This window comes from Kogia breviceps, chromosome 4 (assembly GCF_026419965.1).
Source record: "Kogia breviceps isolate mKogBre1 chromosome 4, mKogBre1 haplotype 1, whole genome shotgun sequence".
In the NCBI taxonomy this organism is placed as follows: Eukaryota; Metazoa; Chordata; class Mammalia; order Artiodactyla; family Physeteridae; genus Kogia; species Kogia breviceps.
In genome coordinates this window covers 106,263,485-106,290,526 of record NC_081313.1, presented here as the reverse complement: position 1 = coordinate 106,290,526, position 27,042 = coordinate 106,263,485, and the positions used below count along the sequence as shown (strand labels likewise).

Sequence of the window (27,042 nt, the reverse complement as noted above, 5' to 3'; positions counted from 1 at the left end):
AGCAACTGAGCCTGTACTCTAGAGCCCACACGCCACAACTACTGAAGCCCTCGCGCCTAGAGCCCATGCTCCGCAACGAGAGGCCACCGCATTGAGAAGCCTACGCACCGCAATGAAGATTAACCCCTGCTCACCCCAACTAGAGAAAACCTGCGAGCAGCAACGAAGACCCAACGCAGTCAAAAATAAATAAATAAAATAAATAAATTTATTTTTTTAAAAAAAGACAATAGATGTATCCTGACAAGTGAAATAATTCAGAAAGAAACCACCTGTGGGCTCTCCCTTCTTGTCGTGGGCAAAACAAAAACAAAAACAAAAAAAAACACACAACTTATCAACAATGAAAAACAGCCAATCAAGAAATAAATGGAGAAGTGACAATAAAAATATTATTGATTCCTTTAAAGAATTAGTACTAAATACTGTAGAGATTATGATAAATGCCATGAACATTTAAAAAGTGAAAATAATATGAATAACAAAAATGAGTTGGAAGCATATATGGATGCTAATTGTTAATCATCATTGTATAGAATCCATTAATACTGTCTAAAATTGTGTTTGAATTTTAACATAAAGCCAAAAGATGATACAGTTTTAGTGTTTTCATCAATTCTTTTTTTTTTTTTTTTTTTTTGTGCGGTATGCGGGCCTCTCACTGTTGTGGCCTCTCCCGTTGTGGAGCACAGGCTCCGGACGCGCAGGCCTAGCGGCCATGGCTCACGGGCTTAGTTGCTCCGCGGCATGTGGGATCTTCCCGGACCAGGGCACGAACCCATGTCTCCTGCATCGGCAGGCGGATTCTCAACCACTGCGCCACCAGGGAAGCCCCAATCAATTCTTAACATTAGAAAGCATTTAGAAGATACTGAGATAATGAAAAATTGATCTGATGCATGGAAATTGTTTCAGCTTTACTCTGTGAATATGCTTTGAGAAATATCAATATTTGGAATGGTGTTCATCCAATTACAATGATAATTCTGGATAGAAGCATTTTTGAGTGATTTTTGTTCTTGCTATCTTATTTTCTGTGTTTCCTATCTTTTCTGTTTCCTATCACCACTTTTCTGTATGGTTCAAATTTCTGAATATGCATCAATTTTATAAAAACAAACAGTATTCTCTTTAAATACCTTATTCCACACAACTTTTATGTTATTTAAATGGAAGTTATTTCTAATAAAGTTCACTTAAAAGTAAAATGCATATGCAGAAGGCTGATAATATAATTCCATTTCAATTTATAGATTAACACAACTCAATTATAAACTAACTTAATGAGTCTTTACTGATTTATATAAAAAGAATAACTTTGTTTATTGCCCCAACACAAGTAAAGACAACTTTACACATCAATTGAACTTCTTGACACAACTTAACCATACTTTAAATATAAGATAGTTACAATGCTTTATGTTGACAATCATGAATGACCAAAAGACCCATTTATACTTAAGATATAACTGTCTCAAGACAGCATTTTAGAATGACTTGTCTAGTCTAGCCTAAAATGGCATGCCTGGTCTGCATTCTTAGGATATGAGATAATTTGTGTACAAAAATGTCCATCCTCTTCCTATGAGTAGAAATACAGATTACTTCTGCAGATGTACAGGCACACTATGCCTTCATTTTCATATGAATGAGGAGTAATAACATCTTGTTTATTTTGAGTTAAAGCTTCATGGAATACTTTCATAAACTGAATTTATGATTTCAGTCCAATAGAGATATCTTAATGAGATTTGGAGGAATGTGAGGCAATGGATGATCTTATTACACACTACTGGGAAAAAACTTCTTTCCCTGTTTATAACTGACTTTATTATAACAGATCAGATTACATAACAAGAAAGAAGTTTTAAAAAATTAAACTTAAATAATTTAAAAGATATATTTAATATTTAAAATATTTATGTTGTATATTTTGTATGTTGTTGATGTTTATAAAACATCTGCTGTTTTCACTTAATTAGTAGAATCTTTGAATTTGTTTTTATCTTTAATATTTTACAATCTTATTCCTTTAACACGTTCATATTTAATTTCTGAAAAGTTTTTATGCCCTAGGCCAATTTTTTTCTGAAGTATTTTACAGCCCAAGACAGTAAAATACTGTCAATAAAATAAGATAATATTCTTTCATATTTCTGCCCCATATGAACATTAGTTGCTTGCCATTTACGTGACATCCCTGGTCAAAGAAAAAGAAAATTTTTTGCTGCATAAAAACATCTGAGGAGATAGAATAATTTATTAATGACATACAGTAAATCTAAATGTCTTTGTAATCAAGAGATTACTGTTTTTTTTAATCTCCAGATATCGATGAATGCTCCTTCCAAAATATTTGTGTCTTTGGAACATGTAATAATTTGCCTGGAATGTTTCATTGTATCTGTGATGATGGTTACGAATTGGACAGAACCGGAGGGAACTGTACAGGTATGGCCAGTTAAGGGTTTAATTGTGTTCTTATTAGTTGAAATGAACATTTTGTGCTAGATATAGAAGTTCCTCAAATTTCTGCTTAGCCTGCTATGCCTTGGGCTATGCATTTTTTTGAAAAAGAAAATTACATTCTGATACATTTATTGTTTTATTATTTTTTTATTAATTTTTATTGGAGTATGGTTGCTTTACAATGTTGTGTTAGCCTCCACTACACAACAAAATGAATCAGCCATACACATACAGATATCCCCTCCCTTTTGGACTTCCCTCCCATTTAGGATACCACAGTGCATTAGGTAGCATTCCCTGTGCTATACAGTATGTTCCCATCAGTTTTCTATTTTATACATAGTGTCAATAATGTATATTTGTCAATCCCAGTCTCCCAATTCCTTACACCCCACCCCTTTCCCCCTTGGCTGATACATTTACTTTTAACTATGGAATTGATCCATTGTAATATAAACAACTTAATATTAAATATCCAACATGAAATTAGTAAAGTATTTCTTTGTATATATTTATGATGTCCACATATATGTACAAATATATAATACATATGTTTAAGTTTAATTAAGCAAACAGTGATAAAATGTTTTTCTTCAGAATTGCAATGTTTCATTATAATTTATTTATTAAGGATATTAAATGATATTATCATGAATACTGTGTGACTGATCTATGGAAACTGCTTTAGGTGTATACAAGTATTTCATTTTTATTTCATTGTTCTGAGTCCCTCCTAAAGATTTTTAGTCTACTGACTTGCAAAATTTCCACCAAATTCTTTGGAACAGCAGTATGCACAAGGAAAGTAAAGATGTTAATGTGGGCATTTAAAATGTTTTTCCTAGATATTGATGAATGTGCAGATCCAATAAACTGTGTGAACGGCCTATGTGTCAACACTCCTGGTCGCTATGAGTGTAACTGTCCACCCGATTTCCAGCTGAACCCCACCGGCGTGGGTTGTGTTGGTAAGCAAAACCTATATGAAACAAATGAATAGAAGTACATAGAGTTAAATACTCATACTCTCTTGTGATGACCATTTCCTACAATTAACTTGAGAACAAAATAGTAGTCCTTTACCTTAAGAAACTCTAGATTTCCAAAGTATATGGTCACTTTTATCCTGCTTATCTTCCAAGTCATATTTTGAAACAGGAATTTTTGAGACATCTGCTCCCACCACCTCCTCTCACAGACTTGGGAACCAGGGCCCTAGAGGTGCAGTCATTTGTTCAAGGTCTCAGAGCTTGCAAATGGCAGAGCTGAAGCAGTGTCCCGAGTTGCCTGGCTCCCTGTCCAGTACATTGGCCAGGACAGACGTGTTTGAAATGTGGAATCAGTTTTACAAAATGAATATGTTTCAGGTTTATGCATGACAGCTGACAGGCAAGCAGTTAATGGCATTTATAGGACCAGTTCAGGTATATATTTTTTCAAAACCAAGAAAATATGGAATAAAATTTGAGTTAGCTATGATTAAATTCCCATTAAAATTTCTAATAAGGTTGTTTGTGCCTTTTTCTTCTGCAAATTATCAAAATGACTTACAAATATAAAAAATTTAAAAGGTTCACTGGATGCATATGGCAGATAACAAGGACTGTTTTTCCTGATACCAAAGGCTAAGAATATGCAAACTCTGTGAACCAGCAGTTCCTCTCTGGGCTTTAGATATTTAATAAAGTAACTTCCAGGCCCATACAAAAACATAAGGAAAAATATTCAGTGCCTCATTTTTTGCAGTGGCAAGAATTTAGAAGCCATATTTGGAGAGTGGATAGATTGAAAAAGAATCACAGTCGAATACTGTGGAGTTGATGGATTGGATGTTATAAAGATGGAATGAGGTATACGACAAAATACCATTTATAGAAATTTAAAATGTGCACACGAAAACAAAAATATTAATTTTGCAGGAGCACAGACCAAAAAAATAATATTAAACACATTCATATGTTTGGGTAGGGGATGAGGAAGGAGAGCATGGAGAGCAGGGATAAAAGAGAGAGAATGGGAGGGAAGGAGGAAGGAAGGATGAATGAATACAGGCCTAGTAAGAGCAGACCCATGAGTTAACACCTCTGTCTGCACCAGAGATTCAGCAACAAAAACAAAACTGAAAAAAAAAAAAGAGAGAGAGAGAAAAGTAAAATAATAAAAAGCTGCTCAAGTGATTATAATGTGCAGCTGGAGATGAAAACTACTTGGTAGACTGTAATAAGGACTTTGGATTTTACTCTGAGGTGGGACACCACTGGGAGTGGCCTGACCTAAGGTAATACTTCTGAAGGATGACTCCGGCTATGGTGGGAAAAATAGACTATAGTTGGGTCCAGAGATGAGTTAGGAAACAATTGCAATAGTCCAGGTGAGGGATGATGGTGGCTTGAACTCAGGTTGTAGTGATTTGGAAGCAGTGGTAAGTCATCAGATTCCAGGTATATTTTGAAAGTAGTGTCGGCAGACCTTATTACTGGATTGAATAAGGCATGATAGTAAGGATTCAGAGTTTGACTGCAAGGTATAGGGCCTGAGCAATTAAAAAATTGGAGTTTCTGTTTATTGTAAACGCAGAAGCCTGGGAGAGGATTGGAGCAGGTTTTATATGTGGAGGAAAGAGTATCAAGTGTTTGATCTTAGACGTGTTAACTCTAAAGTACCTTAGATATCTAAGAGGAGAAATCAAATACTAGGCACATGGCAGAAAGATCTGAGTTCAGGGGAGAGGTGAAAGACTGAACCACAAATTTGATGGTATTTAAAGTCATGGAACTAATGAGGTGATCTACTTGGTAATTATAGAGACAAGACAAAGTCTGAGATTCATTGATCTCTTAAGTAGCCTCCCTAAAGTTGTTACAGACTGGCTTTCCCCAAACCTGCAAAACTCAATGTGCAAGTTGAAACTAAACTGTGGGAGAATGGAGGTTATGGGGAGGAGAGGAAGGAGATGGCGTTATCAATATTTCAGCAAGGATACATTGCTTTAAATTAACATATTGGATTTCACTCCCTTTGTTGATAAACTCATGCTATAGATTGATTATAGGAAACATTTTTTTGCAATCATATCATTAAAGGTCCAGAATGTCTCAGATGAGTAATTGCTTACTCTCTTGTTTAGTCCATGATCTGTATGGATGTCTAGACGTAGGAAAGTGTAATCTATTTAATTCCTGCAACTCAGTCTTGAAAAAGTTTAAAGCAAGAGATTATTCTGTTCTGGGGATTCATGTACAGACTTTGCATTTCATCATTTGAGTGACCATTCTCAAAAAAAAGACGTTCTTGCTCTGATAAGGACAATTTTAAGATCCTGTGTTGCCCTGCAGACAATCGAGTGGGCAACTGTTACCTGAAGTTCGGCCCTCGGGGCGATGGGAGTCTCTCCTGCAACACTGAGATCGGGGTGGGCGTCAGCCGCTCCTCCTGCTGCTGTTCTCTGGGGAAGGCCTGGGGGAACCCCTGCGAGACCTGCCCCCCTGTCAATAGCAGTGAGTATGCAACGGACGAAGAGGGAAGAAGCACTGGTAGCTGAGGACTAGCTACCATTTTCTTCTGGTGCTAGCGGGTGAGGGAGGTAGTGAGGGTCAGAACTTTGAATCTGGACCACTTTCAATGATTGTGCTGAAACCAGCCAAGAGTGTGTCATATAAAAGGGATCTGAATTCCTCTCTTCTTACTGTTTTTCTTTTTTTAAATTTTATTTATTTATTTTATTTATTTTTGGCCGTGTTGGGTCTTCGTTTCTGTGCGAGGGTTTCTCTAGTTGCAGCGAGCGGGGGCCCCTCTTCATCGCGGTGCGCGGATCTCTCACCACCGGGGCCTCTCTCGTTGCGGAGCACAGGCTCCGGACGCGCAGGCTCAGTGGCCATGGCTCACGGGCCCAGCGGCTCCGCAGCATGTGGGATCTTCCCGGACCGGGGCACGAACCCGCGTCCCCTGCATTGGCAGGCAGACTCTCAACCACTGTGCCACCAGAGAAGTCCCTTTCCTGTTTTTCTTGATAACGCTAAAAAGAAAAAAACAGTTTTTAACCACAATCCAGTATGAATGATGATAATATCAATTCTCCCTGGTGTCACAGATAAAGGCCATTCCTGGTTCTTTTCCACAGTTGTTTTAGTTGAGGTTCATAGATGAGTTGTATTCCTCAAGTCCAGTCATATTATGTCTTCAATTAAAACGTATGTCCTGATAGGAACATAGGTGAAACTTTTGAATTGTTGAGTCTTTTAGTTTTTATTTACTAGCCAAAAGGGTTGTGATATAAATTGTCTGAAAATATTTTTTTTCTTTAATTAAAAGCAAATGGGTTTGGTTATTCTACTTTGTATATAATTTATGAAGTAATGATCTTATTTCAAGTAAAATGTAATGTACTTTTAAAGATAATGTGTTTGAAAAGGCACTAAGGAAAATGTAGATACACCCCTTAGGATATGTGCTTTGAGCCTGGCAGTTGTTAAGTGCTAATTCGCTGTCAGCCTCTTGCACACAGGTATCAAGTTTCTTTTTTTCCATTGTTTTGCAGCTGAATATTACACTTTGTGTCCTGGAGGTGAAGGCTTCAGACCTAACCCCATCACAATCATCTTAGAAGGTGAGCATACCTCTAATTGTCACCAGATTTAAACAAGGTAAAGAACTTACTTTAGAGAAAATCTGGTAGAAAAGTTAGTGTGGAACAGTCCCAACAAGATTATAACCATTTGTAAATCAGAAAGATTTGACCCATTGCAGTGACCTGATGTGTGATTGTTCTGCAGAGAAACTTTTTATAATTATCCCCAACTTTAATCATCCTCAGCTTGCTGTAATTACTCTTCTCAGATTATAGCAAAATTTCATGACAAAGCCAAGAAAATTCATGGTCAGAATAAACCTCCCATCTAAGTGTGCATTCACTTGGATGTGTGGAAGTCTGCAGGTCCTACAGTATCACACATTTGAAAGCTCTCATAGTAACTCTTATCTTTCATGATGGTATCTGAGCTGTCTCCCCTTTGGCAGATATTGATGAATGCCAGGAGTTACCAGGTCTCTGCCAGGGTGGAAACTGTATCAACACTTTCGGGAGCTTCCAGTGTGAGTGCCCTCAAGGCTACTACCTCAGTGAGGAAACCCGCATCTGTGAAGGTAAGATAAATTTATACCTAAAAATTATTAGTGCTATTTAAAACAAAATTACTGGTCAGGCCTGGAGAAAGAGTCTATCTTCAAATTTTATCAGAGGATATGTGGAGACTGGTTCATAGTTTTTTTCTTTTCCTATCAGTGCTGCTAAGTTGTATGATGATAGATAAATTAGTTTACAGATTATTTGCCACAATTTACCATATTTTTCTCTGAGTAAATGGGTTGGTAATAAGTGGGGGAAGCTGGAATAGTATGAAAACATTCAGTATCAAAATAAGTTATTAGTTCAAATACCAATAAGTTATATTTTATATAGCAAAATAGGTAAGTTTGAAATGCAACCATTAGGCTAATATTTTCAGTAACTTTTAAATGTTGGACAACATAGTATGAAGCAGTTCAAAGGTAGTGCAGATGCCTTTCTTGGTTCCAGCCCCAACTTCTCATATAGCGGTGTAATCATCCTTTTAGAGGCCTGTCTCCCCACTAGACTGGGAGCTTCTTGAAGCAAGGTCCACGTCTATTTCATCTTTATAGCTACAAGTTCTAGCTTACAGTAGAATCTCAGTGTTTATTTATGGAATGAATGAATGAATGCTTCTAAAAAATGAACATTAAACATGTAATATAATTGTTTCCATTATAACCTTTCTTTTGGAACATGTTAGATAAATGCATCTGGAAGAAATATGATTTAATAAGAATTACCCAGCAGCTGTGCTACTTCTAGAATCTCTGAATGGGTGCTAATTTGAAAGGAACTATAAAGAAAAAGGCTTTTCTAACTTCATTCAGTTTAAAGTTGACACTAATATTTGGTTTTCAATGACATAAGAGGAAAGTAGCTTTAAAGCAATTCCATTTGAAGAATATGAAATTTCAATTAAAAAGTATAGGTGCCATTTAAGTTATTTTTTGCCACTTTGGAATAGTTTATTTTGATCATCTTTATTTTTGAATGTTAAGTTTTTATTCTTCAGAAGAAGGACATATTTTATATCATATAAATGCATATTTGGGGGCATTTCCTATGTAATTGCTTTAAATTCTAAATTTTATAAAAATAAGATAAATTCTTTAAAAATATGAATTTGGGGAATCAGCCATATGCTTTGTTTAGTAGTGTAAGTGATATAAATTCATGGGGCAAATATTTACTAATTAATGGATATTCTTGCATCCTCTAGATATTGATGAGTGTTTTGCACATCCTGGTGTGTGTGGACCTGGGACTTGCTACAACACCCTGGGAAATTACACCTGCATTTGCCCACCTGAATACATGCAGGTCAATGGAGGCCACAACTGTATGGGTAGGTATAGGTCTTTGAGATTGATTAGGTCACAGTTGCTGGCTTCCTGGACAACAGTTATCTCTCAAATACTTAATCTCAGAATTATTATTCAGAAAGTTTGGAAGTTAAATCTTCATGAATAGTGAAGTATTTCAAAGTCTTATAAACTTGTGGATCTGTATCATATTTTTGAACTTTGGCTATGTAGTTGCATGTTACAAAGCATGAGTCAGGTAGAAAATTTCATCAAATATTATAAATATATATTCTTAAATAATTTTTATTATCCATTCATGTAAAGTGAACATTATTTTATGAATAAGAGAACATTTAAAATTTAACATGTAATCCTTTTTAAATTAAATAAATGCATTTGAATAGAGAAGTATCTATTAACTCTGTCCCCCCAGGAAAATTGTAAATGAAACCCCTTATTTAAAAACAGGAAAGATGCTTATCTAAAAATGATTTGTGTTCAGCTTAAGGAATTATTTTAAGATCCCTCCAAACGACCGTGAAAATTTTCAGAGTTAATCGAGGAAGTTTGGTGTGTCCAGGTTTGTGGGGTTTGCTATTAGCTGCTTGCTGATAGGATTGGTTGGCTTACTTGTTTTTCTCTATGTAGACATGAGAAAAAGCTTCTGCTACCGAAGCTATAATGGAACCACTTGTGAGAATGAGTTGCCTTTTAATGTGACAAAGAGGATGTGCTGCTGCACCTACAATGTGGGCAAAGCCTGGAACAAACCTTGTGAACCATGCCCAACACCAGGAACGGGTAAGCACACAGCTCCTGTTTCTGCTGAAGACCGAGTCAGTGACACAGGTATACATGTAACAGCAGAGGAAAAGCAAGAAGTACTAAAAGTACGGAAAGCAGACACACTCTGTTCTGAAAATATCCAAGAGCTCATATGGCTCGGTTTCTCAAGCAGACCACTTCGGCATTCAAACACTAATTCCTGAGATGTCTGTTGAGTAGAAGTCTGGATCCTGAAAATAAGCCCCATTGCTGAAATTAAAATTTATAACACTAGTCCATTTAAACTCATTATCTTAAACCATGCTGCTTAATTATTCTTGTAGTCATAAAACAAGTATTTATTGAGAAACTATTGTGTGTCACTGTGCTATATTTAGAAGGTGTCATTTTTGATTTAAAAATTTGTGGTCATTTATAAAGTCCAGCAAGCTCAGTAAGTATCTTTTTAGTTTGACCTTGGAAAATATGCAAAAAAAATGGATTTGATGAGCAAACTTAACATAAAAGCAATGTAGTGTCAAAGTTTTCCTTATGCATCATTTCCCTCAAACTTACCTTAAACTTTTAGGCAGAAAAGAGAGCTGGTCTTTACACAGTAAAATTTTTCTCCAAGCACAGATTCTTTTGAAAGAAAAACTGAACGATAATAGAGACAAGAGCAAAAAAATCATCATAAAATTGTTGCCCACTCAGGTTCTTTTATGACCTGAGAAGGGATCACTCTTAATAGTTGTAGATACTAAGAGTAGAACCAATAGGACAAATAAGAAACAATGGTTATGCATTTGTTACCAAATACAGTATTACTTAGGGTATATTTATAAAAATGTTTCATTTAACATGATGAAATTAAGGAGAGACATGGTGAAAAGTGACATATGGGACCTTTCTCAGTGGCTCAAATTCAGTGGGCAAATGGATTTTCTCTTTTTTTTCTTTTTTTTTAATTGAAGTATAATTAATATACAATATTATCTTCAGGATTACAACATAGTGATTTGACATTTATATACATTATGGATTGATCTCCACAATAAGTCTAGTAACCATATGTCCCCATACAAAGTTATTGCAATTTTATTGATCATTCCTTATGGATACATTACTTTCCTGTGACTTATTTATATTATAGCTGGACATCTGTACCTCTTAATCTCTCACATCTATTTTGCCCAACCCCCAACTCCCTTCTTCTCTGGTGACCACCAGTTTTTATAACTATGATTCTGTTTCTGTTTTGTTCATTTGTTCTGTATTTTAGATTCCACAAATAAGTGAAGTCATACATTGCTTGTCTTTCTTGGTCTCACTTATTTCACTTAGCAAAATGCCCTGTAGATTCATCTATGTTGTTGAAAGTGGCAAGATTTCATTCATTATTATGGCTGAGTAATATTCCATTGTATATATATATGTGTGTGTGTGTGTGTGTGTATATACATACAATATATCACATATTGTTTATCACTTCATCCATCAGTGGATACTTAGGTTGCTTCCATATCTTGGCTATTGTAAATAATGCTGCAGAGAACATAAAAATGTATATATCTTTTTGAGTTAGTGTTTTGTTTTCTTCACGTAAATACTCAGAGGTGGAATTGCTGAATTGTATGGCAGTTTTATTTTTAATTTTTTGAGAAACCTCCATACTGTTTTCCATACTGGCTGCACCAATTTACATTCCCACCAATGGTACACAAGGGTTCCCTTTTCTCCTCATCCTCACCAGCACTTGTTATTTGTGGTCTTTTTGATAATAGCCATTCTGACAGGTGTGAGGTGATATTTCATTGTGGTTTTGACTTGCCTTCCCCTGATGATCACTGACATAGAGCATCTTTTCATGTGCCTGTTGGCCATCTGTATGTCTTCCTTGGAAAAATGTCTATTCAAGTCCTCTGCCCATTTTTAACTAGATTGTTTGTATTTTTTATATTGAGTTTTGACCATTCTTTGTATATTTCAATATTTACCCCTTATTGGATATATCATTTGCAAATATTTTCTCCCATTCAATAGATTGCCTTTTCATTTTGTAGATGACTTCCTTCACTATGCAAAAGGTTTTTCGTTTGATGTAGTCCCATTTGTTTATTTTTGCTTTTCTTTCCCTTGCCTGAGGGCTTTTCCTTCCCTTGCCTGAGGAGACAGATTCAAAAAAAAATATTGCTAAGACCAGTGTCAAAGAGCATACTGTTTATGTTTTCTACTAGGAGTTTATGGTTTCCAGTCTTACATTTAAGTCTCTAATCTATTCTGAGTTTATTTTTTTATATGGTGTAAGAAAGTGGCCAATTTCAATCTTTTGCAAGTGTCTATACAGTTTTCCCAGCACCATTTATTGAAGAGACTGTGTTTTCCCCACTGTATAATCTGGGCTCCTGTGTCATAAATTAAGTGATCACATAAGTGTGGGTTTACTTCTGGACTCTCTATTCTGTTCCATTGATTTATGTGTTTGTTTTTGTACCAGCACCATACTGTTTTGATTACTGTAGCTTTGTAGTATAGTTTGAAATCAGGGATCTTGATACCTCCAGCTTTGTCCTTCTTTCTTAATACATTATTGACTGGGGGATTTTTGCAGAAACTAATGCCTGTGGCCGTAATACATTTCCAGTCAAAAATGTGTTAAGATTGCTTTGGCACAAGTGGATTTTCTTAGCTCTATCTTGCCCTAGTTTTGTTCCAAAAAAAACAAATAGGAACATTTTTATAATTCTGTAATTTGAAAACTTCACCAGTTAGAAATTGAAAATCATTGGTTTGGGGAATAAAATATTACTTTTTTAGGTGAGAGGAAGTAAAGGGCTTAGGTTTGATAGACTGGTCTATATTTAAATCACAGCTCTACAATGATTATCCTTTCTGAAACTGATTCCTCGTATGCTAAATAAGGATAATAAATCAGTGATGACAGTGACTACTTGATATGGTTATAAGGATGATCATTTATTTATTTATTTTTGGTTGTGCTGGGTCTTAGTTGCAGCTCACAGGCTCCTTAGTTGTGGCATGCCAACTGTTAGTTGCCACATGCATGTGGGATCTAGCTCCCTGACCAGGAATCGAACCCGGGCCCCCCGCACTGGGAGCACGGAGTCTTAACCGTGGCACCACCAGGGAAGTCCCTATAGTGATGATTAAATGAGATGATGTATACAAATTACAATTCACATGTTGCCACGCAGTTAGAAGCCATTAAATTGAGCATCTGTGATGTGCCTCTCTCTATGTTCTGGATGTTTGGTGAATATTGGTGGATGAAGTAGACAAAGTCCCTCCCCAGATATTACTTGGAGTATAGTCTGCAGTATGTGTTTACTTGATACTGTTTTCAAGAGTTTTATTCATGTGTCTAGCAGTGGGCATTAGAAGAAATATGCTTCTTAAAAATTAGACTATTAGTTTGGTGAATTATGTGGAGTGATTCTCATAATCTATTTTATTCCACGATGCATTGTTTTTGATGCCTCAAATTTCACATTCCAACAAATAGATATTTATGTTAAAAAAAGACAAAATTCATGTCTCATTCATTACTCATTGTTAACATGTTTCACCACTACAAAATTATTTTTGCATGCCTATGCCTTTGTGCAATTCTAATCCCTTTTTAAATTTGTACACTAACCTGGTTTTTCAATCTATGTAAATCAGATCATTTTTAAAGCCCTCCATATCCAAATAAAAAGAATTTAAATGCCTAAAGTAGATATTTTGAATCTCATAATGATTTACTTCTAATATCAGAACAATAAAAAGTTGATGATAATAATAAGAATAGCAATAATAATAATGATAAAGTATGCCTAGATTCACTCCTTGCAGAAGCTGGCATTGTTATCAAATAAATATAATTGAAATTAAAATGTCTCATTGTGAATAATATAAAATATATCTGTCAGTAAAAGTAATACTATGTAAAATGTTATTTTGAAGGAGTTTGAGAATTTTAAGAGTGCATTTGCTTTGTTTATATTTTAAAGCTGACTTTAAAACCATATGTGGAAATATTCCTGGATTCACCTTTGACATTCACACTGGAAAAGCTGTTGGTGAGTTTTTTCTAAATTATGTTTATTTTAATACATACACGTAGCATTTTGTAAAAATTTGTTCAGTGTTTTTAAAGTTTAAACTACCATAAAAGATAATAATCTGTATTTGGATCTAATATAGTTAGATAAGAAAGAAATAACATGTTTACAGCCTCTAGCCAAGTGTTAACAGTGGGATTAGTCCATCAACATAGTCTGGTGATTGAGTTATGATAGTTATGTGACTATCTCAAGATTTCGTACATATCAAGCTGAAACTTTAGTTTTCCTCTTCATGAATATTGTATTACATGACTCTAAATAATCCACTTTATTTTAACCTTTAACATCTGTTTTCATAAGTATGCGTTTAAGTTTTGGGTGTATTTTTACAGTATTCCTTTCTCCCAATCTACTTATGAACTTGCAGAATTATTAACTATATAAATCACTTCCTCCTGAAGGTACTTTCTGTTGCACAATCTACTTTTCTTCAGCAAAGATTAAATAAACAGTATAATTTTAAGTGTCCATTATCAATGCATGTATAACAAAGGACATAAAATTTTAAAAACATATCTGGCTTTATCAGATGACTGATAGCAATTTGGGAAGCCTGACATGTAACTTAAGAGGAAGCTTGATTCCCTAGGAAGTTCATTTGCTATATTGACACTAATATCACTTGGTATACTTGATCAGCTACTTCATGTTTTTTCATCACTGTTCAAAGGATATAATATCTTATAGTCTATATGCTTTCATAAACCACAAAATCATTCATACTGGTATAGAATTGATTTTTGTGACACTGAGTGTGTTTTCACTCCAGTGTACACATAGTATTATTTGAGGTTTTATGGTGAATACTTTAAGCAGAACCCTGTATATTTGATCATATCTGTTCAATTGCAGACATAGATGAATGTAAAGAGATTCCAGGCATTTGTGCAAATGGTGTGTGTATTAACCAGATAGGCAGTTTCCGCTGTGAATGCCCTACGGGATTCAGCTACAATGACCTGCTCCTGGTCTGTGAAGGTAATCTGAATGATGTGTGACCTTATCCAAAAAAGTTTGGCAGACATAACTGGTTTTTAGACAGTTTTCTGATTTTTACTGTTTCTTCTACAGCATTTGGGAGTTGATCACCAAATTGGTTAAGTGAATATAATACTGATGCAATAATGACGTTTTAAAAATGGAACTGTTGCTCTTTCAGATATTGATGAGTGCAGCAACGGTGATAACCTCTGCCAGCGAAATGCCGACTGCATCAACAGTCCCGGCAGCTACCGCTGCGAGTGCGCTGCAGGTTTCAAACTTTCACCCAACGGAGCCTGTGTAGGTAAGAAACAAAATGACTCGTTCTTTGACACTGAGCACAATGTTCTTTACACTTCCTGCACTGAAAAACTGTCCATGCTTTCCTATCAAAAAAGGTATTTTCTTTGTCTGGTTTTGGTAGCAGGATGATGGTGGCCTCATAGAATGAGATGGGGTGTGTTCCTCCCTCTGCAATTTTTTGGAAGAGTTTGAGAAGGATAAGTGTTAGCTCTTCTCTAAATGTTTGATAGAATTCGCCTGTGAAGCTATCTGGACCTGGACTTTTGTTTGTTGGAAGATTTTTAATCACAGTTTCAATTTCAGTGCTTGTGATTGGTCTGTTCATATTTTCTGTTTCCTCCTGGTTCAATCTTGGAAGGTTGTACCTTTCTAAGAATTTGTCCATTTCTTCCAGGTTGTCCATTTTATTGGCATAGAGTTGCTTGTATTCTCTCATGATCCTTTGTATTTCTGCTGTGTCAGTTGTAACTTCTCCTTTTTCATTTCTAGTTTTATTGATTTGAGTTCTCTCCCTTTTTTTCTCAATGAGTCTGGCTAAAGGTTTATCAATTTTATCTTCTCAAGGAACCAGCTTTTAGTTTCATTAATCTTTGCTATTGTTTTCTTCGTGTCTATTTCATTTATTTCTGCTTTGATCTTTATTCTTTCTTTCCTTCTACTAACTTTGGGTTTTGTTTGTCCTTCTTTTTCTAGTTGCTTTAGGTGTAGGTTAGGTTGTTTATTTGAGATTTTTCTTGTTTCTTGAGGTAAGACTGTATTGCTATAAACTTCCCTCTTAGAACTGCTTTTGCTGCCTCCCATAGGTTTTGGATCATTGTGTTTTCATTGTCATTTGTTTCTAGGTATTTTTTGATTTCCTCTTTGAGTTTTTCAGTGATCTCTTGGTTATTTTTATTAGGACATGTATTTGGAATCTAGAAAATGGTATAGATGAACCTATTTGCAAAGTAGAAATAGAGACACAGACGTAGAGACCAAATGTATGGATACCAAGGGGGGAAGGGAGGGTAGAATGGATTGGGAGATTGGGATCGACATATATACACTACTATGTACAAAATAGATAAGTAATGAGAACAGACTGTATAGCACAGGGAACTCTACTCAATGCTCTGTGGTGATCTAAATGGGAAGGAAATCCAAGGAAGAGGAGATATATGTATACATGTGGCTGATTCACTTTGCTGTACAGCAGAAACTAATATAACACTGTAAAACAATTATACTCCACTTTAAAAAAGAGACAAAAGATAATTTTGAAAAGATTTTCTAAGTAAATCTATTCATTCATATTGAACCTATTTCACCATATCTTTTAGATTCTTTTGTTAGGAAAAGAAGAGGTCTCTCAATGGATTTTCCTGGAATTGGACCTAAAATAAAATAATGTCCTTGAGATACCAATCAGCATGTAAAAATTGCATGATTTAAAATTTTTTGAAAAGAGGTTTGGATACTTTTAAAGCCTTGCTTGTTTTGATTCAGCTGTTGTTATGGTTCATTTTCAGACTGTCTGTAATAATTAATAGCAGATTATAGAAGCAGTGCCTGTGGAAAAAAATGAAGGAATCTTAATAGAGATCAGATATGTATAACATGTGTTTTACTTTTTGTGCTAGATCGCAACGAATGTTTAGAAATTCCTAATGTTTGCAGTCATGGCCTGTGTGTGGATTTACAAGGAAGTTACCAGTGTATCTGCCACAACGGCTTTAAGGCTTCTCAGGACCAGACGATGTGCATGGGTAAGAAGGAGGACATTAGTTTCAGGGGGTGACGTGGAGCTGAGACTCCAGAAGAGATTACAGTTCGGTCACTCGCCACAAGTAACTACCAAGTCTCTGTCAGAAACAGTCTTACAAAAAATGAGCTATGTGAAACTGTTTATGGTGTTATTCAATGTAAAATTTGCAAGCAAGACACACCACAATATGTTCTTGGGTTCAGTGTTTACAGCCTTTTTCCCCGGGTGACTTTCACATGCTTATTAACCTGAGCTCTGGGACACTCGGGGTTACATGGAGATCACCACGGTACCAGCTGCCCATTTACCCCTCTCTATTCCCACCCAAGAACGCCTTTTGGAATGCAAGAATACAAGGGAGTAGTAGCAGAGTGACAGTTTTGAAATGAATATATAAACACACACATACGTACATATGCTTCTTTCACCCGAATCATTGAATACGTGAGATTTATCTGCTTGTTTTGCTTTTTAACTCTTACAGTTTTTAGAAGCAAAGATAGCGGAACTTTGAAAAGCCCCAGTAGCTAATGTACGGTTAGTTAAGCAATAATTGTGTTCAGTAAGTACTTGCTGAGCTGATGATTAATAAGATTTCAACGGCAGATGGGCTGGACACCTTGGAACTCAGCTTAACTACTTAAATCTGATGTCAGCCACTGGCTCATCTCCACTGAAGCACTTTGCGCTTGCAGGAGGAAAATTAAATTTAAACGTTGGCTATTTATAATTTTCATGTTCTGAGTTTAGAAAAAGCTGAAGTTGTGCATCTACTCTTTTGGTATTTAAGATACTATCTTTGTGAATCATAAGGTCAGATTTCAGTACAGCAGAACGGCAGAACTAGTTTCCTTTATGGCGTATCCATACATGAGGACCACCTGGAGAACGTCTCCATTCTTGCAGTGCCTCCTAAAAGATCCCCTGCAGACATTTCCCATGGTCCTAGGAAAAATTCTCTAGGGAATGCTTGTGCAAAAGACAGACGGAGGACGCGGCCCTATTTGCATGAACTTTCTGAGATTGCTTGCTTATATATGCTTCTCCTGGCTGTTCTCTCTGAGAGGGAGGATATGATTTGCTAAGAAAAACCCCTGAGATATATGGTTCAGAAATTCATATGGTGAAAATCTGTCGTTGGTCCTAACAATTCATCCACGATGAAAGTCAGCTAGACTCCTTGGTAATACCTCTCTTCAACAAAGCTTCCTTCCTAAGGAACAGTAATACCCTCTTTTTTTTTTTTTTTTTTCAGCATCCTGGAATTCATAGTCTAGCATCTCCTCTCTTATATGCCATGACCTTTCTAAATATTAATTCCATTTTTTCAAAGGCTAATAATAATTGAACTCTAATAGACTTCTTCAATTTAGATTCCACTAATTCATAAAATTTAGGAAATTAAAGTTTACCTTTGTTGTGCTGATCAAATTAAGATATGAAAATTTCTGGGGGAGCATTTATAATGCTTAATAGAACAAATTGTTCTAGTGTTTCAAAAGATTGATTTCCTTACAATTGACAAGCGAACCTATTCATTAAAACCTCTCACTAAGGAGATTCTTGCTTGCTTATTAGCCCATTTCTTTTCTGAGTCGTATATGTTCCTGTAAGTCATTAAGTGGCACTTTTTCCTATAATTTTCTACTTCTGAGTTAGCTCTACCTCATGCTTACTTTCCTTAAATAAATGTGGGTTCTTAGTATTGAATGAGGAAAATCTAAGTAAGCCAGTAGTTTAAAAAATCTAAAAGTTTAATAGGCGACGTTTTTCTAGTAAAAAATTGAATTCCTTTGAGCCAATGTTTCTTTGTAGATGTTGATGAATGTGAGCGGCATCCATGTGGAAATGGAACTTGTAAAAACACCGTTGGATCCTATAACTGTCTCTGCTACCCAGGCTTTGAACTCACTCATAATAATGATTGCCTGGGTAAGTACTCAGTCCTTTATTGCTTCTCTTTCATTTCTACACAATATCCTGAAACACAGAATAAAGCCAAAGAACAAATATGTTTATTATTCAAATTGCGCATGTGTGCCAAAAGATATGTAATATCATTAACTAACTTCTGGTTATCTAAAGTCACACTCTTGGCTTAAGTAATCACAAGACAATCTGCTGGGTTGAAGACTATGTCAATCAAGCAGTTGATTCAAGGGAAAAGGCCATGCAGATGATAGTAAATATATTGGGACTGATTTATGGTTTGGGGTTATTTTTACCCCTTAGATGGGATCAAAGTTAGACCTGTTATGGTTTCAGTGTTATTATTTCATATTTCATAAAATCCATTCTTGATTTACATTCAAACACTGACAATCTACTACTGAAAAACCTGTTGTGTTTTGAAATTTTATTTTCCATCAGCTTTTGAAGCAAGGGATGCCTTTTCCCACAGAAAGAGTGCATGGTGTCTAGGTTTCCAAATCAGCCCTCAGAAATCTATTTAGTCTCTGTGAACAACTGTAAACTTTCAGTGGAAAATAAAACTGTCTTCTCTACATGGCACAGAATTTTAGCCTTTGCCTGTAACAGACAGTGATTGAAATAAAAATTGAAAGTGACTGGAGGAGAAGGAGGGGATCCTGTAGTTGGTGGAGAAGATAGTAAAAGATACAACAACAAACACTGACAATATTTCATTTACCATGTGCCAGACACTATACTGGTGCTTTACTACATAACATCTCTTATTTCACATTATCCTGTAAGGTATGTGGAAGTAACTCAGGCCTTCTACCTTAATGGAACCATCACAGCTCAAACCCACCTCCTAATTTAATCCAATATATATTCCTCTCAGCTTTATTTTATAAAATTCTGCAATGGTGAAAAAATTTAGAGCTAACTAGACATTTTATTGAACCACCTTCTTGTCTGTAGGTTCTCAGACCCTTTGTACAGCCAGGGAGAATGAAAGATACAAATATGGCTCTGATCAAAGTATAATCTGCAAACAAACTAAAAAATTACTCAAACGAGATCAACCCTAAGCTTAACTGAAAACCTACCACTTAAGAACTTCTTTTTCAAATTGACAGAAAAACGTGTCAGCAATTCTAGAGTGTTTTTCATATAATTGGTTTTTCTGTATTTTTGGTATGCTTCGTTATTTGTCCTTTGAATATAGTCAGCTTACCTCCAGGTAAAGTTACCTGCAAACTGGGTGGTCCAGTTAAATCCGTGTATCCTCTTACTTCCAGGATGAGAACCATTTTTCTATTGGAAAGCCCAGAAAGCTTCACCTTAAGCCTACAGGAGAGATCCGTGTGACCTTATTAGTCACCTGATCCTTATGATATGAGCCATTTTTCTCTGTGTTGATGAGGAATTGTAATGTGGGGCTTTGTAAATGTCTACCAATGAATATGTTTTTAAGTTGCAACTTATGACAGAATATGTGTTAAGAGCTCTCTCTGAAAAGCTAACTAACTCCTGTTTGCTTACAGATGTAGATGAGTGCAGTTCCTTTTTTGGTCAGGTGTGCAGAAATGGACGGTGTTTTAATGAAATTGGCTCCTTCAAGTGTTTATGTAATGAAGGCTATGAACTTACTCCAGATGGCAAGAACTGTATAGGTAAGTATGTACATAATAAACAGTCTTTATGTTATTTTGTTTTGTAAAATAATTTTGTGATTCCCCCACCCACCCACCAACTTTGGGACACATTTGCATTTCATTTGATCATCTGATTACATGACCAAGATAAATTTCATGGGAAATTTTGGTAAAAGGTGTAAGCCAACAGTTGGGAATAACTCATATGCAGTGTTTTTATTGGGATAGAGCTTCAGGCTATCCGTGTCTCAATAAACGTAGACAAAGGAAAATTAGCCTCTTGCCAAATGAGTAATACTCAATATGTCAAAAGTCTCTGAGGGCATATTTACACATAGTGACGTGGCAGATCAGAGGGCCTGAGTTGAATTCATGTTAATATCCTTTGGCAACAATCGTCTCATCTTTAAATCATTTTTTTATGTGTTTCTCTTTAAAGATACTAATGAGTGTGTTGCCCTTCCTGGCTCTTGCTCTCCTGGCACCTGTCAGAATTTGGAGGGATCCTTCAGATGCATCTGTCCCCCAGGGTATGAAGTAAAAAGTGAGAATTGCATCGGTAAGGCTAACGTTTATTTTGAGTCCGTGAGCTGTTTAGTATAATAAGACCTGGTATAGACTCTGTGGAAATATATTAAATCCAAACCACTGTAAGCATGCTGACCCAAGGAATTAAACATATAGCTGCCTACATCTGTTTTATTGAACCATCAGAAATGATTTGAAGGTGGAGTGGTGGGAATAAAGAATTTAAGGATGTGGGATGTTTCATTAACAGAAATCTTACACTAGTCAAAGAATTTTCAGTGCATTCTAAACTTTTTTCCAAATGTCAACAGAGACTTTCTACTGAATTTAAAGAGTGTCTACAAAAATTGTAATCTTTGGCAACCTATTTTAAAACAGCTATTAAAGGTGTCTGGAGTCCTAGAAATGTGAAGCAGAAAATCTTGACAATGCTGTTGAAACATTTTTTTCCCTGGGAAGGCCACATGTCAAAACAGAAAATATTAATCCATTTGTCAGAACAGATGTTTTTCTGTGGAAACTCTCCCAGTGTACAAGAACACTGTAACCACATCAAAAGTGGGTCCCAGAATTGCCTGCTGTACATGATGAAGACCGACCTTTTTACATTTACTTTATTTCACTTTTGTACAAATTATTTTTAACAGTTTTGTTGAAATTCGGAAGCACCAGCATCTTAGTGTGGTTCTTCTAACGTGAAATGATTGTTAAGAGTTTTTTTGCCTTTGAGTTACCCAGTTTCTTAAAAACATTCTAAGTAGCTCTACTGTTCATACTCAAGGGACTTATATAGCTGGAACTGAAGGAAACAGTTCACTTAGTTAAATTTAATTTCTTTTCAGACCATATAGTTACAAATAATAGGTATCCCTAGTCATTCCAATTTGGTGTTTATATCTTGTCCCTCTTTTGTCTGATTTGTATTGTTCCTTGTAAGATTGTCTAGTGTTTTTAATACTTAAAAATAATCAATAATAATACTAGAAGCATCTTAGCAGAAACTTTCTTGAAAAGTTTAAGATCCTTTCTTTCATTTTCTTTGTTTATATTTAATCTCAATTCTTCAACATCCCTGTGATTCATCTCTTTATGGAGCAAGTATAGCAGCAGTGTGTCAGCCGTAAGGAGGAAATAGAAATGCATATGTCTCTTTGTATCAGAAAGACTTAGCTACCTTTTTTCTTAGTGAAAAAAATCTATGATTCACTTACATTTTTTTAAACCTCAGGAGTATTTCTTTATCCACTGATAAACAGCATCACTATTTCACATGTCTTAAGAATGGATTTTTAACTAACTTACTTCACTGTAAGAATATTTCCTTCATCCTATCAATAGAATCTCTTCTACCAATTTTCCTAGATGAAATGCTTCCTAACGTGACTATATGTACACACACACACACACACACACACACACACACACACACATAAATCCATCCTGACATTCAGTGGACATTACAGTGGACACAGCATCTTTTAGGTGCTGGAAACACAAAAAGGAAGTTTTTTCCTACAGTAACTTACTGCCTAAGAGAAAAGACATATTTCGTAAGAAACCCCATTTTGTAAAGATATCCTTACAATTCAGCGTGGCAGACACTGTACTGGGGTCTGTTCAGGATATGGGATCACAGTAGGAGGCTGTGAATAATGATGGTGGTGGTGAGAGGATGGCATGTCAGGAAGCCTGTCACAAAGGAATGGTGACATTTGGGGTGTCTCTGAAATGTTGGATAGAAATTTACTAATCAAAGAAGGAAATGGAACAGAGAGGCATTTTGAAAAGAGAGGCAACACAGATGTGGTAAGGGGCATCGATTGGCCAGCTCAGAAGATTGCACTCAGTGCTGCAGGCAGTATGGAGTACTGCAGGTTGCTTTAGAAACGATGTGGTACGACTCACTCATTAAAATTCTGCAAATATAAATTGAGAATGTAGAATGTGCCAGACACTGTGCAAGACTAAGCTGAGGGTGCAGCAGTGATCCAGAGAGACAGACACATCATGTCCTCATGGAGCTTATGTTCTAATGTGCCTGAAATTGTGTAATGTTTATTCATTTAGTTAAAATAACCCATTAAATAAGCACTTCCAATGAAAAAAGGCCAAACTCCACTGGTAAGGAATCCTTGTATATTTTAAGGAACCATTCTGGGGTCAGGTGGAAATGATAAAATTCTCAACGCATGTCTGAGTTCCCCTAGTTCCACAGGCACAGATTTTCAAATAGGTGTGTGTTTTAGAAAACCAGCCCTGGTGGCAGTGTGAAGAGGAGAGAAGGAGATGCAGCAGTCCAGCGGGGAGATTTGCGATAATCCAGGCGGCAAATGATGTTGCGTTTGAATGTACAGAGGAGATAGAAATTACAGGCCACATGCTGCTTACATGTGAAAGTTGAAAGATCAGGGAGAAGAATAAATGTGATTCCAGGTCCCCAGTGTGGATTGCTGAGAGGGGCATCATAGAAGGGGACCATTGCTGAGGATGTGATGCCTGTGAGTCATTGAAGTGGTCCTGTCAGGTAGGCAGGTGGATGTAAAAACACCCCCAGGGGTCAAGTCTGGAGAGCTAGAGGCTGACTTGGGAGTCTGGAGCATATGGTTGATTGAAACTGGATGTAATCTTTGACTTTTGAGGCAGTAACACTTTATTTTTTAAAGATAAGTTAAACGTATACATAATGCAATGTATTGTTTCATATTAAATAGCCAATGGCTAGTGAACTGTTAGAGTGTGGACAAATTATTAATTTTCAAATATTGAACAATGTTTTGATTTGATTAAATCAATAAATTATCCTGCTCTTCTGCAGATATAAATGAATGTGATGAAGATCCCAACATCTGTCTTTTTGGTTCCTGCACCAATACTCCTGGGGGCTTCCAGTGCATCTGTCCCCCTGGTTTTGTATTGTCTGATAATGGACGGAGATGCTTCGGTAAGTTTTGAAATGGCTTCTCTGTCATAATTGGCCCTTAAACTTCAAAGCTAGACAGTAAGCCATGATTCAGTGTTTGTCACTAAAAATATATGTCTCTGGCAAATACATCATCTTAAGTTTAAAATGTATGTCTCAGATGTATATGCACTGGGCAATTTTTAAGGTACTTTGAATTAGTGGCTCTGTTTCTACATTTTAAAAAAACTTCATACTAATAGAAAAATTGTTTTATTGTTTCATCATTTTCATTCTGTTGTTGGCATATAATGTAACAGTGGGGGAAAAAAGACATGGAAATCATTTTAATATTGAGCATAATTTGTCAAATTTTCTAAGCACATTATTAAAATATTGTAAATATTTTAAATAATTAAATATAATTTTACAGAGCGGTCAGTTTAACCTGGCAAGTGTTATCAGCAATTGAGGATTTCCAGACCTGTCTTTTAGCTGCTAATCTAATCTGCATCACATGTTCAGCCCATGAGAAATGTTCTGTCGGAAACAGAGTTATGTACAAATTATTCCATCTTTTAAAATGACCAGTAAGGAGGTCTGTGATGTTTGCTTTCTTGATTAGATACTCGCCAGAGCTTCTGTTTCACAAACTTTGAAAATGGAAAGTGTTCCGTACCCAAAGCTTTCAATACCACAAAGGCGAAATGCTGCTGTAGTAAGATGCCAGGAGAGGGCTGGGGGGACCCCTGTGAGCTGTGCCCCAAAGATGATGAAGGTAAGAGCAATAACTACATAAAATGCTACTTTGCACTAGTTTGGGACTGTCTGGCAGAACCCAGTTGGACTATGTAATTTATGAATATTTTGAGGATGAAATTATCCCCTCACTTATAAACTTTAATGGTTCAGTGAGCATCCTAGTCTCAGGAACTTCTTTCAACTTTTGTATTCAACATGTGTACATGCAGGGAGTTACCACATTATTTCACTTCTCCCCCCAAGGCTAGTATTACTTGTTTTGAAAGGAATGAATTTGAGAGGTGCAGGGCAAGAGATCCAAGGAGGGGATGAAAATTGTATTCCAGATTGCTGCCGGAGTCCCACATGGGTATTGTATCCCACGCTGTGGCTCCCAGGCTCTTATGTGAAGTTCTGAGAAGCTGAGTCAGCACAATAGCCATTTGCAGGAATAGACCAAGAGCCTCACAGATCTAGTTGGCACAGCTGAACGGTATGATTGTTCCAGCAGTCTTGGAACTGGCCTGGTCTGTAGGCCAGAGGTAGCTTCTGTGTGTAATGGGCAGAGAGGCTCTTTGACTGACCAACATTAAACAAGTAAGCAGACAGAATCAGACACACTCCATAGGTGGCACTCTGGAAGGAGCTGGACAAGCTCAGGTGACCTTCTCTAAATATGCTCAGCGTTGCTTTTGCAATAAATTATAAAAATAAGAAGACTCACTAAAAACAGCCTTGTAGAGGAGAAGTAAGCCTAATTTCATGTATTATCAATAATCAGTTAAGTTATCTGATCATTGAGACTCTTTGATAATGGGTAATTTGTGTTTTTCTCTGTAGTGGCGTTCCAGGATTTGTGTCCCTATGGCCATGGAACTGTTCCTAGTCTTCATGATACCCGTGAAGGTGTGGTTTGATATATTTTGTTTTTATAGTCTTACATAAGTATATTTTTGTACCTTTATTTTATAATCATGCTGATTTTACTATATAACATAGTATATTGCATTTAATGCACAAATACAATATTTATTATATATTTATCATATGCACTATATGTATCATAAGACTATGTTGTAACATGTGAAATACATTATATATTTCTCTGATAAATGTTTATATGTTTTAAAATTTTTAAGGCTCTTTTGAATAGATATATACAGATTGGGCATATCTTTTTATGTAAGAAAGTTCATGGGTGATTCTGTATTTTAGATGTCAATGAATGTCTTGAGAGCCCTGGCATTTGTTCAAATGGTCAGTGTATCAACACAGATGGGTCTTTTCGCTGTGAATGTCCAATGGGTTACAACCTTGATTACACTGGAGTACGCTGTGTGGGTAAGTGCTGACTCCACATTTCACACTTGAAAGTTCTGTCTTCTTTCTTATATTCAGCAAAAGGTCTCTCAGGCACGCTGGGTGGTAGTGGGATTTACAAAGCCAGGATAAGTAGCTAGTAACTGCTCTTTCTTCTCCCATTCTACATTTTCCAGTAGACCTGGTTTATGTGAAGATGGGGAGAGTTGTCCAACCTCTGCCTTCAACCAAATATACAAACTCTGATGTGTCTAGAGATTTACAATTGCCAAAACCACTAACTGGGAAAGAGATCCATTTTACTTTATGACTTTCCACTTCTGCTCTGGTGGCAGAAGACCACATCCCTCCCTCGGTTTGTGTTTTTTTTTTTAGGGCAAGCCACAGCTGTCTGAAGGCTCAGATCATTGCACTTGATCTCTCGGGGTTCTCTGCCCTGTGCATAAAGGCCAGCCAGCCAAGGCCAAGGGGGGTTGCAAGAGTCATGTGTGCCCTGCACAGATCTGGGACGTGTGTGAGGGCCAGATGGATATTCATGGGCATACTCCTATAAAACTAAACCTTCTCCAGATTTTGTGGCACTTTTTTATTCTCCTTTTTCAGATACCGATGAATGTTCAATTGGCAATCCCTGTGGAAATGGGACGTGCACCAATGTTATTGGGAGTTTTGAATGCAACTGCAACGAAGGCTTTGAGCCAGGGCCCATGATGAATTGTGAAGGCAAGTGATACTTTTCTTTAGTATTATTTCTTCTTGATATAGAAAGGGTTTTTCATGTCTCAGCTTTTATTTATACTATTCTGATGTTCTATTGATGATTATATTCATCACAAACATATTTTCCTTTATCTCAGTGAGCATAGTTACAAAAGCTACTTTAAAGCCCTTGTCTGATAATTCCAGCATCTTGGTCCTCTCAGAGTTGGCATCAGTTGCTTATCTTTTCCCTTGAGATTGGGTCACATTTTCCTGGTTCCTAAGTAATTTTGGATTATGCCCTGGATATTGTGAATGTTGTCTTCTGGAATCAGTTATATTATTTTGAAGAATATTGATGCTTTTGTCTTAGCAGGCAGTTAACTTGGATAAACATAAAAGTGGACTGTCAGGCCCATGGAAGACAGTGGTTCAGATTTCAGTTCTGCTCTTTAAACCATAGTGGCTAGCTTCTTTGATTTTGGCCTG

The 27,042-nt window shown here is 36.3% G+C and overlaps 1 protein-coding gene across 1 annotated transcript in view; it reads left to right on the top strand.

Moving 5' to 3' along the window:
* Nucleotides 1–27,042, top strand: part of FBN2 (fibrillin 2) — a 226,120-nt gene that overhangs the window by 175,949 nt on the left and 23,129 nt on the right. Inside the window, exons 35-53 of the mRNA XM_059059762.2 lie at nt 2,329–2,451; nt 3,315–3,437; nt 5,805–5,966; nt 7,007–7,075; nt 7,486–7,611; nt 8,799–8,924; nt 9,532–9,684; nt 13,662–13,730; nt 14,628–14,753; nt 14,935–15,060; nt 16,679–16,804; nt 18,619–18,735; nt 20,256–20,384; nt 20,806–20,925; nt 23,710–23,835; nt 24,419–24,571; nt 25,375–25,440; nt 25,750–25,875; nt 26,458–26,577. Of these exons, the coding sequence (XP_058915745.1) occupies nt 2,329–2,451; nt 3,315–3,437; nt 5,805–5,966; nt 7,007–7,075; nt 7,486–7,611; nt 8,799–8,924; nt 9,532–9,684; nt 13,662–13,730; nt 14,628–14,753; nt 14,935–15,060; nt 16,679–16,804; nt 18,619–18,735; nt 20,256–20,384; nt 20,806–20,925; nt 23,710–23,835; nt 24,419–24,571; nt 25,375–25,440; nt 25,750–25,875; nt 26,458–26,577 (2,286 nt within the window). The remainder of the gene's footprint in view (nt 1–2,328; nt 2,452–3,314; nt 3,438–5,804; nt 5,967–7,006; nt 7,076–7,485; nt 7,612–8,798; nt 8,925–9,531; nt 9,685–13,661; nt 13,731–14,627; nt 14,754–14,934; nt 15,061–16,678; nt 16,805–18,618; nt 18,736–20,255; nt 20,385–20,805; nt 20,926–23,709; nt 23,836–24,418; nt 24,572–25,374; nt 25,441–25,749; nt 25,876–26,457; nt 26,578–27,042) is intronic.